The sequence below is a fragment of the Homarus americanus genome, unplaced genomic scaffold (genome assembly GCF_018991925.1).
Source record: "Homarus americanus isolate GMGI-L3 unplaced genomic scaffold, GMGI_Hamer_2.0 scaffold40248, whole genome shotgun sequence".
NCBI classification, from domain to species: Eukaryota; Metazoa; Arthropoda; class Malacostraca; order Decapoda; family Nephropidae; genus Homarus; species Homarus americanus.
Genome location: NW_024712526.1, coordinates 2,815,577 through 2,834,010, shown reverse-complemented (window position 1 = coordinate 2,834,010; position 18,434 = coordinate 2,815,577). Strand labels below are relative to the sequence as shown.

The 18,434-nt window shown below is 37.7% G+C and overlaps 1 protein-coding gene across 1 annotated transcript in view; it reads right to left on the bottom strand.

Moving 5' to 3' along the window:
- Positions 1-18,434, bottom strand: part of LOC121863411 (peroxidasin-like) — a 180,262-nt gene that overhangs the window by 57,087 nt on the left and 104,741 nt on the right. Inside the window, exons 6-11 of the mRNA XM_042362044.1 lie at positions 12,925-12,996; positions 9,728-9,894; positions 5,935-6,049; positions 4,607-4,794; positions 2,412-2,572; positions 1,022-1,142 (exon numbers count right to left, since the gene is read on the bottom strand). Of these exons, the coding sequence (XP_042217978.1) occupies positions 1,022-1,142; positions 2,412-2,572; positions 4,607-4,794; positions 5,935-6,049; positions 9,728-9,894; positions 12,925-12,996 (824 nt within the window). The remainder of the gene's footprint in view (positions 1-1,021; positions 1,143-2,411; positions 2,573-4,606; positions 4,795-5,934; positions 6,050-9,727; positions 9,895-12,924; positions 12,997-18,434) is intronic.

The following is an 18,434-nucleotide window of genomic DNA, read 5'->3' as shown; positions in this document are numbered from 1 at the left end:
TATATATGCAGTCAACCTCATTACGGTCTGCATTCTGCTGTTCACCGTTAGCGGTTGCCCTGCGAACCTAACATGCTCACATTCATGATGATTGAACCCCATTCTGCAGAGGGCGGCTGGCAAGCTGTGTCATTTTGGATCCAAACCTCCCGCCATCCGCCATGTTGTGTAGAGGCGAAAATGGTGCGCAAAAGGTGGCCCAGTCATCAAAACATTACCAGTTCTTCACCCGCCACCCACTACAGCCGGCCCAAGTCAGTGATAGTGATAATTATAGTGAGGATATGGACTTGTATGAACTTTGGGGGGTTTGACAAAGAGGCCTGCAAGCCTCTGTGGTGGATAGTGATACAATTGATACAAGTGACACAGGTGAGGCCAATAATCTGCCCTCTGCCTCGAACCAACCGCCCATCCCTGTGTGCCCAGCCATCTTTTCTACTAATGTAAGTGTTAAAAAACCTAATATTATTGATATTTCTCTTAATTATTAATTGTGTGTGTATGCCATCATAAAGATAATATTTTACTACAACATAGTTGTGTGTCGTCAAAAAGTGGAGTTTGGGGATCGGCCTGGACTCCATTTCAATTAATCCCATATGTTATGTTGTTCACTTTGCTTCCTCACTTTCCGCGGTACCCTCCGGGTTACATTAACCGCGTAATGTGAGACCCAACTGTATATATATGAGAGAGAGAGAGAGAGTTTTCAATCCAACACCACCAGTAACTAGCCCATAGCCCATGTACTCCTCAATCTTTGCATTTAAGCAATGATGTTCATTTCTAGGTAAATAAACAGTATAATAGAGCAAAATTTTCCAGCAATTACTTTGGTTGTTGTTGCTGGGATGTGAAAATACATATAGAAATTATGAATGTTGGGGAAGAATGGTGTCCTGCTGTGATTATATTAGACAGTTATTTACACAGAAGTGAGGTTATGACAACATACCAATAATTAATTGTATTGTTTGCAACTAATCATGTACAAAGTTAAGTGGAAAAATATATTTACCCAAAACTCTTAGAGTGGCAGTAGCAGCAATTCGTCCAAGGTGATTAGCTGCAGTACAACGATAAAGTGCAGAATCATTTCGTATTGCCGACGAGACCGAGAAGGCTCCACGACTAGATATCTGTAGAAGAAATCAATCCGAGGTCTACATGTACACTACTGTTTCCTAGATGTCATATCCTCTCACATCCAGTGCATCCTTCACCCTACATCTCCATACTCTTGCTCTTCTCTTCTCCCTCCTGCCATCCACCTCTGAATTAATATTTTTACTCCAATCTTTCAATTAAATTTTCTCAATATGTCTACCACCTGAGGAACCTTCATATACTCTTCACCCCTGGTCAGCTCACTAGCGAGTCAGGCAGTCATTAAGTCTCTTTTAAGCACTGTGGGTAAGTCTGGTCTTCAATGAGCTCACACTCAGTGCTGTCACAACATACAATGACAGGTTATTCCAAAAGCTTCACCTTAATCCACTCTCTGTCAGATGCTTTTTTTATTTCCACATCTCCTTATTTCTGTATTTCTCATGCCTGACATCCTATTCACCCAACACATCAACTTTGTAGCTTCTAATCTGCTCTTTCTTGTATCTTAGTTCCATGTTTCACACCCATATAATAAATTAGACTCAATAATTCCCCTTTACCTCATCATCTATGCCTCCTGACATATAGTTCTCTCTCGCCATACATTTATCAGTGCACTCATTACTTTTTCCTTTGCTATTCTTTAAGTCACAAAGATAAAAAAAATAAGGGATATGTATAAAACAAAAGTCATATTGAAAATACAGTATAGAGGCATGGTGAAAAGTTGGAGAGACTTCAACTTAACATCTGTGGAGATCAAGTTTAGACAAATATGAGACAAGTAAAGTTCTGACCCCCTCCCCCTTGATAACAATGACAGGACAGTGTGTGCGTGAAACATACAGGAGTGATGTTATCGAACAGATATATATTCAGCTTACTCTGATGAATATTTGCTGCTTACATCTACAATAATATCTTAATGTTCAAGTTGGCTGTTGGAGTGTTGGGTACAGTGCTTCAGTAGCTAATGGATGGAAGAGATATTATGCACTGTAGGACAGGCATAAAGAGATAATTAATACATCCAGAATGAATAAGACAGTACCGTAAGCATGATAGAGGATAATAGTATAAGTGAAATATATAAAATTCCCAATGCAAGAAAATTTTTCATGTCTATATTAACATATTTCCCATTAACGCCCAACAGAAAAAGAAGACCCAATACACTCACACACAGACAAAAATACAATCTGTAAGACAAACAAGTTATGGCTTTAGTCTTTACATCTACTAATTAAGGTGTCAGTACCTGTATATCTTAGTTGATATAATGCATAATGCTCACCAACCTGAATCCTTGGACCTTCAACTATGGGCTCATCATTTTTAGTCCATGTGATGTCAGGTTTGGGAATACCAGATGCCTGGCATTCAATTTCAACAGGAGATCCTTCAGTCACATTCACATCATTTGGCAGCAGCAGGAAACGGGGCTTTGTGGGAACTGAAACTAAAGAGTAGTATGAGTCTAAGTACTGTACACTGTTGGTGAATATTGGAAAATATACTGTACATCAATAATTTGCATATTTGTATGTTTAAAGTAAAATTATGTATGTACAACTTAAAGGAAGGGTACCAAAGGAATAGCAGAGAGCATGTAAAGTTCCCATGCATAAAGGAAGACGTAACAAGTAAATAAAAAAATGGTAGAGGAACAAGTTTGTTGTAGTGTCTCCAAAAACAGATTGTTCGGGAAGAGCAGTGTGAGATGAGAAAGGGAATATGTGTAGATCGACTGTCTGCATAAATAAAAATAATCTGGACAAGGAAAGGAAGAATTTGTTTGCAGCAGTGGAGGATTGATGATAAAATTTCTCTATATAAATGCCAATGTCTCTCAGTTGATGCCTGTAGGATCCCTTGTTCAGTGCTCATACAATGTAACTTGAACTATTCCTGTTCATTATGGTACAGTACTGTACTCTGCCTTAACACCATTTAAAAGACATACTAAAAACTATTCAAGACAAAATGATGAAGTTTATTCTGGATATGAATGCAATAGATCATATTGCTCATGACGTCCTGCCTGTGGCAGGTTGAGAGCAGCTTCTGAGCCTGAATCACCCCTTTAGGGTTTTCAAAGGCTGTGTCCATAGTATCTCATAACAAACTTTTTAAGGGTTAGGGCACTAGGGGAAGAGAACACAATTTCATGATCTAATACAGTACTTGGTGTCTGTAGTCAATCAACAACACTTTCTTCTCTGCAGTCATAAAGGACTGCAACAATTTGCCTTCTCACATTAAAACCATTATGTTATCAAACAGTTCAAAGCTAAAACAAGCATATACATAGCCAATGAAGCCACAGTAAAAGTATTAATTTTCTATATTATTAACCATAGAATATTGTATTGTTGAAGCAGATAATATAAGCACAATGCAGTAATTGTTATATTCATCGCAAATTATCACTTTTATTCTTGAAAAGGAAAAGTAATCAGAGACGTGACCGATCGCCCAAGCGGCTAACAGGCCGATCAGTGGTGAAGAGGATAAAAGTAAAAGTATTACTAATTAGTAATCAAGCCTAAACAAAGGTCCCAACTGGAAATTAACATCTGGTGGCTTTGTTGGCTATCATTGGTTGAAATGCCTTATTGTTACACAATGTATACCTGCACTGTCTAGATACACTGGACGTTGCATACCTGTATGGTCTATGTACACTGTATACAGCATCAATGTACTTGAATTGCTTATATGCAAGCTGAACTGTATACATTATGTGCATTGTACTGTATGTATACATGATGAATCAATTGTAAACTTGTACGAAGATTTTACCGAATCAAATCAATCAATCAATACCTGAGAAAATACATATGATAGAGTAGCTAGAATAGTGATATGGGAAATATAAAAAATATATTTAGTAAATAGGAAATTGTTGACTGCTCTCCAAAGTCTTCTAGGGAAACTGAAAAGGACGTGTTCAGGGATTATTGGGAAGAAAAACATTGGTCCCCAGAGAAAGCAGAATTACATTAAGGCTGTGTACTGTATAGTTATCAGAATTGTTTAATATTTTAATGGAAGGGATAGTAAAATGGGTGAGAGCCCAAGCTGTGGAATCAAGAACAGTACTGGGCTTCAAAATAGTCCTTGACAAAATTATCAAGAATGATGAAGGATCCTACACAAGCCACTGGCCTCGTTCCCTCAGCATGGCCACCAATGGGTGGCCAGTAAATAAGGTAAGAAATGGAAAAAGGCTTTTAGACAATAAAAAAGTGTAATTTAAAAAATTTGTCAATATAAGCACTTTACTGTGTGGAGGAACTCACAGATTGCATATTTACAGGGGTTCTTGTGACTATTAAAAATCATGAATATAAAAGGTGCTTTCATGTACAGTATGTCCTTACCCATGTTTGCATTGATAATATAGACTCTAGATAGAGTAGTTCAATACCCCAGTCACCATGACCATGATGAATTCAATACAACTTATTACAGGGTACTTGAATTGACTTACGTTGTTCATGCCTAACTTCATCTTGCTGTTCTTCAGGCACCATTTTAGCTTTGCGGGACTTGACTTCACCCATTGGGTTAGTGGCCATACACTCATAGTAGCCCACATCACCATCCTGGGTGTTCTCTATCATCAGTGTCCCGTCATTTAGAATGTTGTAACGCTCATTGTCACCGATCACCTCATTACTGTTAAGTACATAAGAATTTGGTCAACCAGGACACACAGGTAAGAAATCACAATCCATTTTCATAATACAACACTAACAACACACTTTACAGTACAGTACTTTAAAATGGACTCACTTCCCTATGAGGGAGAAAATACATTGTCTCTGTTCATAACTTTCTGCCAAATCAAGCTTTAATTGATACAAAATTAACCTGCGCTTAAACCTAAAAATCCTATGGCGCCAAAATTTATAACAAATAAACTTACCTTAAAAGTTAATTGGAATCTGTCATACCATATTAAAATGTTAAGCTTAAGACTGAAAATTTTCCCGCAAAAATATGATAAAAATTTGAGATTTATTCTTTGATAGTGCACAGCTTATACAGTACGGTACTGTAGAGATATTGAAATTAATTTGAAGCACTATAAGTACTGTACTGTACTGTACTGTACTCTTTGAGATGAGGGACACTTTTCTGCTGAGTCTGCAATATTGAACTAGTAATTTTAACACTTTCATGCTGTAATACTGTATAGTGTACAGTATTTCAATTATAATGTATGTGGTAATATATATTAATATAATTGTAATACTGTACTGTACATTAATACTGTAAAATTAAGTGTTTTCTTGATTGATAGGCGTACAGTATGGTGATTTTGTAAAATTAAATTACAAATACTGTATTTACATTGGAATACTCTGTACACAGGAGGATATTGTATTATTGATGTAATCCACTTTATTGTGTTAATTTTTAGCCAATCATCAGCCTTGAAAAAGCCAGTTCAAGAAATAAACAAGCTCTCATTTACATGGGTAAGGTACTTTAGCATCTACATACAGTAATTACCGGGGTATTTATTAGTACATTAACCAAATGCTATACTGTAAGCAGTATAACTATATTGTACAAGATACTGTATAATAATTGGGAAGCGAGTCGAGATTGATACAGTATACTGCACACGTAAAAATAAAACGAAGAGAAATCAATATAAGTGAAATGAGGCCGAGATCCACTTATATAGGAAACATGAGGGGAAAAATTGGTGATCCAACAGTAAGTCACATGAGAGAATAGAGTAGAGGAGAGTAATTTCATTAATGATATTATAAATAACACAATTAATGCCAAATGAGCAATACTCACTTGTGGAACCATACAACCTCAGGCTGGGGGTTGCCCTCAACCTTGCAGGTGAAGTACGCTGTTCCTCCAAACTTGACATCTACGTCTGCTGGTCCCTCCTTGATCAGTGGTTTACCTGGAGTGTCAACACAACACAAGATATTAAACATACTAGAGAAAAAGTCTATCTTATTATCCTGACCCATACCTGTCATAACCCATGCCCCTCCTGACCCCTACCTGTTCCAACCCCTGCCCCTCTTGACCCCTCCATCTCCTGACCCATGCCTTTCCTGATCCATGCCTCCCCTGGTCCCTGCCCCTCCTGACTCATGCCTTTCCTGACCCCTGCCTCCCACCTCTCCCAACCCATGCTCCTCATGACTCTTGCCTTTCTTGATCTCTGCCTCTCCTGACCCATGTCCTTCCTGACCCAAGCCTCTCCCGACCATGCCCCTCCTGAGCCATGCCCCTCCTGACCCAAGCCTCTCCCAACCATGCCCCTCCTGAACCATGCCTCTCCCGACCCATGCCTCTCCTGACCATGCCCCTCCTGACCCAAGCCTCTCCTGACCCATACCTCTTCAGACCATGCCTCTCCTGAACCATGCCCCTCCTGACCGAAGCCTCTCCTGACCACACCCTCCTGACCCATGCCTCTCCTGATCATGCCTCTCCTGACCATGCCCCTCCTGACCCTTGCCTCTTCAGACCCTACTCTATCCCTAACATTACCAGTTGTAAGAATCTACACTACAGTATAGCAGGTCAATTTATATGTGGTACAGCATAGGACAATTCGATATCTACATACATACTAGAAAAATTCTAAGCTATTATTGAATTTGTTGCCACAAACTGAATCTCATGATTTTTTCCTTGCAAACAATGGTTTAGACAATTTCAAGACACCTCTCTTCTATGATATTTCCCTCACAAACAACCTAGAACCGAGATATTTAATATGTCTATTTAATATGCTGGGGGGCTTTGCCCCCCAGCATATTAAATATCTCAGTTATAGGTCGTTTATGACGGAAACCTCATAGAAGACAAGTTTTTTAGAACTGTCAAACCCATTGTTTACAATTAAAAAAAATCATGAGATTTGGTTGGTGGCAACAACTTCAATAATAGCTTAGAATTTTTCTAGTAGTTTTCTGATTTTCAACTCATGATATTTTGGTTATGAGTAAAGAGCGCCAAAAGTGTCATAGATGAAAACCATCTTGTTTTTGTCTGAACTTATTATTAGCAAAACAAATATCAGTAATATCTGCGAACCATGAGAAGGAGTTGTTTGATTTTGTTCATTTTTTCCACAGATGTTTTTATCATTATAGTAAGTATTTTAAAAGAGGCAACATTTACTAGAACCTAATAGAGCCAACCAAAGAAGCTTACATAAGAACATAAGAATGGAGGAAACTGTAGCAGGCCTACTGGCCCATCCTGTGCAGTCCCATTTACACCTAACCCCTATTGCTCATATATCCATCAAACCTATGCTTGAAGCTATCCAGTGTATTCGAATTAATGATGATTGTTTGGTAACTTGTTCCACTCATCCACTACTCTATTTCCAAACCAACGTTTACCTATTTCGCGCGTAAATCTAAATTTGTCTAATTTAAAACTATTGCTACGAGTTCGCTCCTGGTTGGAGAGTTTGAGTACCTTTGTAATGTCCCCTTTGTTCAGCCCTGACTTCAATTTATACACCTCTATCATATCGCCCCTCACTCTATGTCTCTCGAGGGAGTGCAAATTAAGATGCTTTAACCTGTCTCTGCACTCAAGGTTCCTAATGCCCGAGATTAGTCTTTTACTTGACTTAAGATTCCTACTTATCATTACTCCTAAATCTTTCTCGCAGTCGGATTTCTCAATAACATCGTTGTTCATCTGGTATCTGGTTTCCCTGTTTACATCTCCTACACTGATTACTTTACATATGACCACATTGAATTTCATCTGCCATTTCTCAGACCATTCAAAATTTTTTTTTAGATCTTCCTGTAATTTTGCGGAGTCCTCGTCAGATTTAATTACACGCCCTATTTTAGTGTCATCAGCAAATTTACTTATGTTGCTGTCTATGCCAATACCTATGTCGTTTATGTATATAATAAATAATAATGGTCCAGGTACTGAGCCTTGGGGAACTCCACTAGTGACGTTGCTCCAATTGGATTTAGTGCCGTTAATGCTCACTCGCTGTTTCCTGTCCTGTAACCACGCCCAAATCAATTTTAGAATATCTCCTTTAATGCCATGAGCCTCCACTTTTCTTATTAGTCTTTCGTGGGGGACTCTGTTGAAGGCTCTGCTAAGGTCGAGATATACCACATCATAATTGTGCCCCTCGTCCACTGATTCGAAAACACATGAAAAGAATGTTAATAGATTAGCTAAACATGAACGCCTGCTTGTGAAGCCATGTTGGGAATCATTGATCAACTTGTGCTTCTCCAGGTGATTTCAAAGAGAGTTTGAAATGATTGCTTCCAGTAATTTGCCTACAATTGATGTTAGACTGATTGGACGGTGGTTAGAGGATAGTGATCGATCTCCCTTCTTGAAAATCGGTATTACAATCACTATCCTCCAGGATTCTGGTACCACACCCGCTTTTAAGGACATGCTAAACAACTTTGCTAAGGGCATACTAAGCTCTTCCTTACATTCTTTTAATACTCTGGCAAATATCTCATCGGGACCTGGTGACTTATTAGGCTTTAGTTTGTCTATTTGCTTACTAACATCGTTACTAGTCACTACTAACTCGCTTAATTTATTTTCTTCACTATCTCTGCATAGAGTCGGTACCTCGGGTATCATGTTTAAATTTTCGGTGGTGAAAACTGTTGAAAAATATTTATTCAGATTATTGCTCATTTCTCCGTCATTATCAGTTAGCTCGCCGATATCTGACCGTATTCGTCCAATCTTTTCTCGTGTTTTAGTTTGATACATTTGATAGAATCCCTTGGGGTTTGACTTCGCCTTCCCTTGCTACCTTCAGTTCATTATTCCTCTTTGCTTTTCTTATCTCGGTCTTAACCCTGCCGGCCAATCTCAGAGGTAAGCTTCACCACGATTTATTCTCCTACCTATAGCCTTCGTTTGTCCAATAATATTCTTTAAATATTTATTTATCTATTTAGGGTCATTGTTGTTTGATCTGAGTTTTCTGTATGACCTAACTTCCTTGCCAGGGGCAGACCCCCCGCCATATTAAACATCAAGTACTTACTGTATTTTGATATCTGGTACTAATGAAAGCAACTTTGTGGACGTGACAGTACAGTACAGTACAGTACAGTACAGTACAGTACAGTACGCTTGGACCAAGCTGGTTGGTTGTAACAAACAAACGACACACAGTGACTCAGCAGAATTTTCGCAGTCCCACAAAGTACTGTACATAGACATTATTTTAATGTCATATTTATATGATCAGTTTTTCACTGTGCTTTACTCTGCAATTTTCCTCATCCTTAATTCCCTGCCCACTACAGGAGATTTATAATCATAAATAAAAACTAAAAAAAGAAAAAAATACAAATAATTTTTTTTGCATCTTTTAAAATACTTAGTATAATGACGAGAACATCTGTGGAAAAATGAACGAAATCGAACAACTCCTGGTGGTGGTAGTGCTGTTCTCAGAAATTACCCCCCCCCATTTTTTTAATTATGTCCTCTACTATAAATTGACCCTATATGGCCATATCATACCCCACATCCCTTCACAACACTTTCTCCATTCTCTTTAATTAACCACAGAATCCCAGGACTTAGAATGGCTCACCGCGGCACTGGAACTCTGAGTCGTTGAGAGAAGTGAGACTCTTGCCCTGGAGGACAGAGGGGAACTGGCAGGTGGCGGCGACCTGTGTGGTGTGTTGTTTTTCCTTCACCATCTGGGCCAGCCACATCAGCTGGCAGTCACACACCAATGCATTCGAGTCCAACCGCCTGCAAAGGGTATTTAAAATAATAATAATAATAATAATAATAATAATAATAATAATAATAATAATAATAATAATAATAATAATAATAATAATAATAATAATAATAATAAACCAACTATGATCTTATGTCTACTTTCAAATCAAAACGTTACGTACATAGTTTCCATAAAATTGAGCACATATGTAAAGATAAATACATCAAAGGATAAAATGCTAGTCCTTGAATACATCTATGAGAAGAAACAGAATAAAAATAAAGTAATGCAACTGTTACATTATAACCAATGGCAAATGGCAATGGTGCGGTTTCAGTTCACACGGTACTGTGACGGTAGCAGTATATTCAGTGCAGTTTAATCCTATGATTATTATGCCGGCTGCCAAACTTTGATTGACTGAGTATGTAACTGCAAATGCCTTCAAATCTTCTTCAGACAAGAATGTCTGTCCTTCTGGACAAAGAGCTGAAATCCCACAGAAAATTGCACAGGAATCATTGGAGAAACGCCTGTCTAATTCACTAATCAAACAGTCTAGGGCTTCATAGAAGATGCTAATGTGCACATGACTCACGTCAGATCTTTGAACTGTCGTTTCCAGCACAATGAATTCATCATTCTGTCGAGATTTTCTGGTTCGCTTTCGTGTCTTTGTTGGTGAAATGCTGCATTTCTCACAGAGCTCATCAATCTTCTCGGAGTAATGCTCAATCAAGTTACAGTGGCGTTTATCAGCTAGATCTTCACGGAGCAACGAAATGAGCATTGCTGCTTTTCCTAAGTCTGCTTGCTTGTCCTGTAACTGCCGTGATACTTTATCAACTTTTCTAAGAATCTCTGAGATAAACTGCAATAAGCAGACAAATTCTGCATCTATTTGCACAAGGCAGTTTGTTTATATACACTGTGATGTGACCCCACCCTGCATATCTGCACCCTCCCAATTCCTGCCCTCACCTCACCTCAGTGATCTCACCTCACCCATGCCTGCACCTGGCGTGCGGTGCGCCCATTGCCTGAGTCACTTGACTCACTTCCTGGTTTTGGGAATGTTTTTGGAATTACAATTTTGAGAATAAAAAGTGGGGGGGGGGGAGCCCAAAATTTGGGGGGGCCATGGCCCCGTAGAATCGCCCCTGCTTATCGAGTACTACCTATTGGTCAGTTATATTTTGCTAAGTGTTACAGTAATCAGTAACTGAACCTAAGTTTTGTCGTTGTAAGTGAAGGTTCAAAGTGTTATCATATTTAGATTTGCATCTAATAAATAATGATTCAGTATAATGTGTGTATCACCATTTATTCCTTCTAACAATTGCCATCCCTGAAAATACACTTGATAATTCATGTGCACCACACTACCAATTTAAATGAGAGGTTCAATATAGATGTTGTATTCTAAAGATAAAGCCTGGGTGGTGGCAGCTCTAAAATGTAAGTACAGTAATTACAAGTGTGTAATATAATAGACAAGGATGTGGTTCTCCCAGGTTAATTCACAAAACAGAATATAACTACATTGGAGACTAAAAGTAAATAAGAGGAAATGAACAATTAAGTATGAGACACTAAAAAAATATATTAAGTACTTTGAGAAAATGAATTAGAAAATAAAGAAAATGAGAGAGGTATAACCAAGAAGGTTGCAGAAATAAAATAAAGTGACAAAACCAAACATAAAAAATTTCCCCTCTTACAAATGGTGGCAGCGGTGGGATGTATTTTCGTATGACTTTTGAAAACCTGCCAAACATTTCCTCACCTTTAAAAATCCTAAAACTAAAAAAAAATGCCTTATGTTTTCGGTGTTTAGTAGGTGATGGTGTTTTCGGTTTTAATTTGTGTTGGTGTCGTTTTCGGTGCTCAGATGAGGGTGGTTCCATGAACTCAAAAGTGATTCTTAACAATTTTACAAGTTATGAAATGTTAGGTATGGTTTTCAAAGGTTTGTTTGCTTGGTGTTCTTTTTGGTATTGTATTATTTCACTTGTTACCACTGAACGAATCTCAAAAATTTTACAGTTACAATCAGTAGTTTTGACAATTCCAAGGCACTTTTCTTCAATGGTATTTCTGGTGCAAATTACGTTTAAGTAAGATATTTAACCTTTTATTATGTATGTTCATACGTGGCGGTACACACCCAGAACATTGAACGACTGTGGAGCTCCACCAGTTAGGTTAAGTTAATTAATTTAAGTTAAATACTGTTTTAAGATGGTTTTCGATGTGTTATGAACCCTTTTAACTTTAATTTTTATTGCAAATCTCTCAATTTTGAGATGGGAGGGGGAAGGGCTATCTCAGAAACTATTGATTTGTGCCAGAAATGAAGGTCAAATTCGTTCATAACATATCAAAAACCACCTGAAAAACAGCTTCAACTTGTATTTCGTATAGTAGCAAGTGAAAATCTACATTCTTTTTTGGTATTTTACCCCCACATTTTCCCTCAACTTCAAAGCCCTGCCCACCTTGAACAACTAATTTGTGGGTAATTTTAACGGTTAAAATACTCCAAATGAACGCAGTGGATATTTTGCCGTTTTGTTTGCCAGTAATGGAAGATTAGCCAATCAGGGCACACTCACTGTAAAATAGCGTTAGTAGGAAGTTAACTAGTCACAGCAAAATATCCACTGTTATTTTTTTTATTTATATAAAGGCATTTACACTGTAAAAAAAAAAGGCCAAGATGTAGAGGAGACACGATGCTTTCCTATACCACTTAACTCCTTTACACACACGTAGCATTCTTACAACACCTGCTAGTTTCAAACAAACAAAGAAGTCTTATAACACCTACTAATTATAAAACTTAACATATTAAGGATTCTTATAACCCCTCATTTTAGTAAACATAATTATGAAGCATTCTTATAATACCTCATTTTTAGTAAACATGATATAAAGCATTCTTATAACAACTCATTTAGGTAAACATGATATGAAGCATTCTTATAACACCTCACATTTTAATAAATATATGAAGCATTATTATAACACCTGATAATGTTTGAAGTAGGACTCACAGTCGTCTGAGGGAGTGGAGGTTGGAGAAAGCACCTTTGGGCACCCTCTGGAGGCGGTTGTTGTGCAGGAACCTGTAAGTGAGAATGGTGAGTCCTGGCCACACATGTATGTACATCAGTCACTACCTACAACCTCCTTCATAGTCCTTTGTCTATGTCCAGTTCTTTGTTTCTACACCTACATCATCCAGAACTCAAGTGTTTAATACAATAACCGAAAACGTTTGACCCAAGACTCACCAAGATCCAGTGATAAAATACCTTGCCACGTCACGTGCTGGTGATCAACTATTGTACTTTGTTTATTCCAGATTGGAATGTTATTAATTACTGTATACATATCCAGGAGTTACTGATAAAACTCTTGGTTGTCAAGGAGTCGTCGATGAAGCAGTTATCTGGTGTTAGCACAGATTCCTTTTCATTAACGCCAACACCTGGCCATTAAGGACTCCGGTCATCACTCAAGGTGGATGGTTCAATATATTCGAACGAGTAATTATCAAATGGACAAGAAAGGGAAGTCATAAAAAATTAAAATCTATACGGATTTTGAGTTTAATTTTATGCCCTTAATGATGGTTTATGCGAGATTTTCCCTAAAACGTGTCTTAATGCAAAGAATACACATTCGATGGTGGAGCAAGTTAAAAACTACTATGCACAGTATTTACTTAAAATACGGCAAGTTAGCTGTGGTATCCACACCTTTGGCCAAATGACAAAAATGAACCCCCCAAGCAACCTATGCTCAAGTTTGGAAAGACTCCCTGCCTGCTAAAATCTGATAAATTTTTTCTCAGATCGCCAAAATATTGAAAGCTTAGAGACCATGGCTTATTTTCTGTTTACAAAGTAAATACCAATGCGGTTTTTTGCAGTTACGACACCTGATTCATTAATCACAAGTGTACTAAGTAAGAAATGTTCTAGAATAAGAATTCCAAAAGTCAATAGTTTTTGCCGTTTCCTTGATAACGCAACTGTGGTGCTGGTCAGGTCATTATTCAGGGAATATTAAGTATACAGTAGGTGTTTTGGATAGCCTTTGGGATTCTAAATAATAATAATAATAATAATAATAATATTCGTGGGTACAATTTTCTTTGGATTCTTCACAGTGTGTCATGGAATAGATATTTGAGGATTTATGAGTACTGTACCTGCAAGCGCTCGTGGGCCTATCCTCACCTTCACTATCCCCATCACCGGAAATCCGCACCACCTGAACGGCCTTTGCTTATCCCTGGCCCCGTAATCACCATAACTACATGTAAGGTGGTAACAAACCGAGGTGGACGACAGGTCTCCAGCAGGGCCTTAGTGTGATATTGTAAAAGGTTGATACCTCAGATACTGTTTGTGAGGTTGTCGTGCACTACCTTCTTCACAATTAAAATCTCATTTATTTACACAAATGTGCATCAGTTTATAAGCTCCAGCTTTTTAAACATAAATAAGGTGTGTAATATTGCCTAAGTTGAGAAAAAGATTACCGATTGGTACAATATAAGTACAGCTTCACCACAGCACTGAGGATCACTCGTGGAGACTGTTATACATTTATTCAAGAACGAATGAAGGCCACCAAGGTTATTGGATTATTTTGCGTGAATGACAAAATTCCTTGGATAAAATTGACCAGTAAAGACGAAAAAAATCTGACATTTCCTCAAAAGTCCAGAAAGAATTCCTTTGTATTTATTTAATAATAATAATGAGTTCTTTCCGGACATACTGGTCAATCTACACCTAGCGTTTGACATTTCGAACAAGAATTCTAGAACCAGTGGTTCCCAAACACGGGATCGCAAATCGCAAGATGCATCATAAGGGGTCACATACAGGTCATGGGGTCCCATAGTCTAGGTGTCAGAGACTGAAGAACGTGGCCCAAGTGCTCTCTCGTTACGTCGGGACAATAAATTATGGTCAAGGGAATAATGCAGTTACTCTCCTTGTGTCAAGCCAAGTCAGCCCAGGGAAGGCGAACGCTGATAATACGTTACGCGCAACAAAAAAATGGCAGCAAGTTTCAATGATAGATTCCCTGAGTTGCTTACCGAGTCTTTGGATTTTGTTCAGTTTCTGTTCAAGACAGTTGTAAAACAGTGTCTCTTTTGTCCTCGAAATAGCATAATTACAGGCTGACAATGAGGCAAGGATGAATTTTGCCATGTACAGTATGATGACATATCAATGTGTTGGGTTATTTATCAAATTGACAACCAGCGGTAAAAAAAATCAATCTATCAAGATTCTGATACAATTTGGAAGCTCCTCTGTCTGTGAGGCAGCTTTCCTGCTCAATAGTGTTAATAAAACATTATTACCGTAACTGGAGGACCGGTGGTAGAAGCGGTACCGTTCTTGCCTCGCAAGCGAGATGTCACGGGTTCGATTCCCGGGCCGGTGGAAGTTGTTTGGACTTACTTCCTAGCCCCCATTAGTTCCTGTTCACCTAGCAGTAAAGTAGGTACCTGGTGTAAGTCGAAATTTGCAAATTTGTATTCAAGGAAAGTTGTAGGAGCTTCCAATAACTTGATGACATAAACCACTGACTCTTCAGGCTTCTACGACCTTAACTCATGAGACATAAAGGCAAGCATGAACTTAGTATGCTTCCCAGTTGGGCGCTGTAAACGCTTCTGCGCTTCACCTTGCACAAGGATGTAGGGGAGTGCCCAATAAAAAAAAAAAAAAAAAAATTACCGTAACTGTATATCAAACTTAAACTTAGAAAATTTTGTGCTATGTTGTTTAACCACATATACCCCCAGTTAACAAAAAACTTATTAAATAATAATGCACAAATGTTACGTATGACTTATGACTAATGTAACTTGTAATGAAAATTAATTATATGATGATGCACACAAGTCACATACGAAATACGTACAGTATGACAAAGATGTAACTAGAAAATTGTATGTTACGTTGCTTAACCATGTAATCACATCCCCACGTATAGAACGTTAAATGGTCATATAATGTCACATATTAAATATGACAGAGTTGTAGCCTGTTTCTGCCAGTGTTTACTTTAAGACTTCTAAATTATGTTATACATTTTCCTTACTTGTTTTTATAGTCAAATACGTATATCAATATGTCCGTATTTACTCTAAGGATCCTCATATATATATATAGCTTATGTAATGACTTGGGGTCACACTGGATAGGCGACAGTACTAGACGGGATTGCACTGGAAAATGCTTGGGGAACATCTCCTCTAGACGAACCAATGGAACAAAACACACCACACTGTACCTGACATGTGCCATTTCATCTATTAAAATTTCTGAGGATGTTCCATATTTTGCCAGATGCTACACGGGATAACTTTGACTAGACAATGGCATTCAACCAATATTTTAGGATATGCTTAACATGTAGTACAGTAATTAATAAAACTGTGGGGTCACCGTTGATAGTATCATACAACGTGAATGTTGTTTCATGGCATATGTTGATTCATCTACATATGATGTGCCCCCCAAAAAAAATTATTCAGTATTTCTGTATTTGTCAACTTATCAACTACCATATTGTGATTACGTCAATAATAATTGCTACCGGGATATTTTCAATGACTGTTAAATTGCTATATGTGGCATGTTTTGCTGCCTTACAGTTTTGCCAAATGTCATACATTAAAACAAAAAACAAAAAAAAACATCAGACGCAATATGTGAGGTCTGGCATGACAATCCTACCTCCTTTGATCTGAATAAAACTAACCTAACTGGCATTATGCAACAAACATTATAAAACATAATTTCATACTGCAACTAATCATTTAGCATTCATTGAAAAATTAATCAGTCAAAATTGAGATATTTATATGCAAACTAAATTTGAACATACGTATTTATATACTATTTACATAGTTAAGTTGTCTAGATTACTAAGCATGCATTACAATAAGAAAGAACTACTATTATAAGTACTCTTGTATCCGATACCAATAACAAAAGATACACCTTAAAGTCTTAAAGTCTATAGATAAACCCCGAGAAAGCTCTAGCTGTCCCTGAGGCTGTAGCAAACTGGCTAATATTAAATAAGTAAATAACTACCATGAACAGGATTATTTCTTTTGAAACAGACCACACGAAACAATGAAACCTAATGTAACCAAACCCACAACTGGGATCATTGGCATTAGGTCCAGTTGTTTTGTGTTATCTGAAAAGTTAATGGCATAGTGGTCCTGTTCTTGGCAGTCATTTAACACTGTAGGGCTGCGGGTGTTGATGACACTCCCGTGTTGTCCACATAAGGTAAGGTATGGAGGAACTCATAACACATTCTTATTAAATCCAATTCTGGCAACTTCTGGTGTATTATCAGTAGTTCGTCACAGAAAAACTTACAGCTCGTTAGTGCCCTTATGTAACCTAACTACTGTTATGGTTATAATTTCAGCATTAGACAGTCCTTTAATGAATATAATATTTAACTTTGCAGCTACAAGTAGGAACTGGCTATATATTTAGGCGAAGCAATAAATTAGAAAAATTTACGATCGATCTACTTTCTAAATCATGGCTTTATTAAGTCCGTCCCCCCAGTGTCCGAGTGCATAAAACTGTACTGTACTGTGTCAAGGATCAAGCGATACACACACACATGGTTTAGTTATATCTTATTTGTTCAACTTTACATCTTCTCCACCACAAGAACTGGTACTTATTTTGCAAGTTTCATCAATCTTAGATTTGGATGTGATACAACACGAAAAAGTGAAGGAATAATGCCTAAATCATCTACAGTGATTTGTGTTTACAGTCACGAGGAAGTTTCATGTCCAGTACTCAAGGATGTACGCTATCAATTCTTGAACATAACTGCATTCTTCACCACGACTGTGTGACAAACACCCAGGTGGAATTGTAAAGTACTCGTGATGTGCTACTTCGAATTCCTCTTGCCTAAGGAAAATGTCACTACAGTACTGTACTAACATGGCGAAGAAAAGAGTTGGGTGCAAAAAAAAAATGGAGTACATAAGGACGTTTTTTGGGTGTGCAACTTCCTCAAGGACTCCTCTATATGTAGTCATAAAGAGACTTGTTAACATCCCGCAGTGATAAATCTTCAGGAAATGGGCCAATTATGACAAGGCCCCCAGTAACCACCCTGATGATGGAGAAGCATTAAAGACAAATTATCTTCTTGGTATAAAAGGTGATGTCAATGCACTCTACTTTGGAACGACTTTTGCCACAACCTCTAATTTCTCGGTAGAGCTATTTCCACAGTTGAAAACATTGTATCATTTAAAGTATATTAAGTAGATATGAATGCATAAACTGTCTTTAGAATGTTAAACTTTGCATTCAGCTGTGGTTCATGTAATTTTATTTTGTTTAACGCTTCTATAATTATTTATTTTAGTGTACCCAATCCCTGTTATTATAGGACCCGTGACTCCAGTTTCCACACCATGCAGAAAAAATAGACCATAAAGAGGTAAGGTTAAATTTTACATAAGACCTTAAATAAC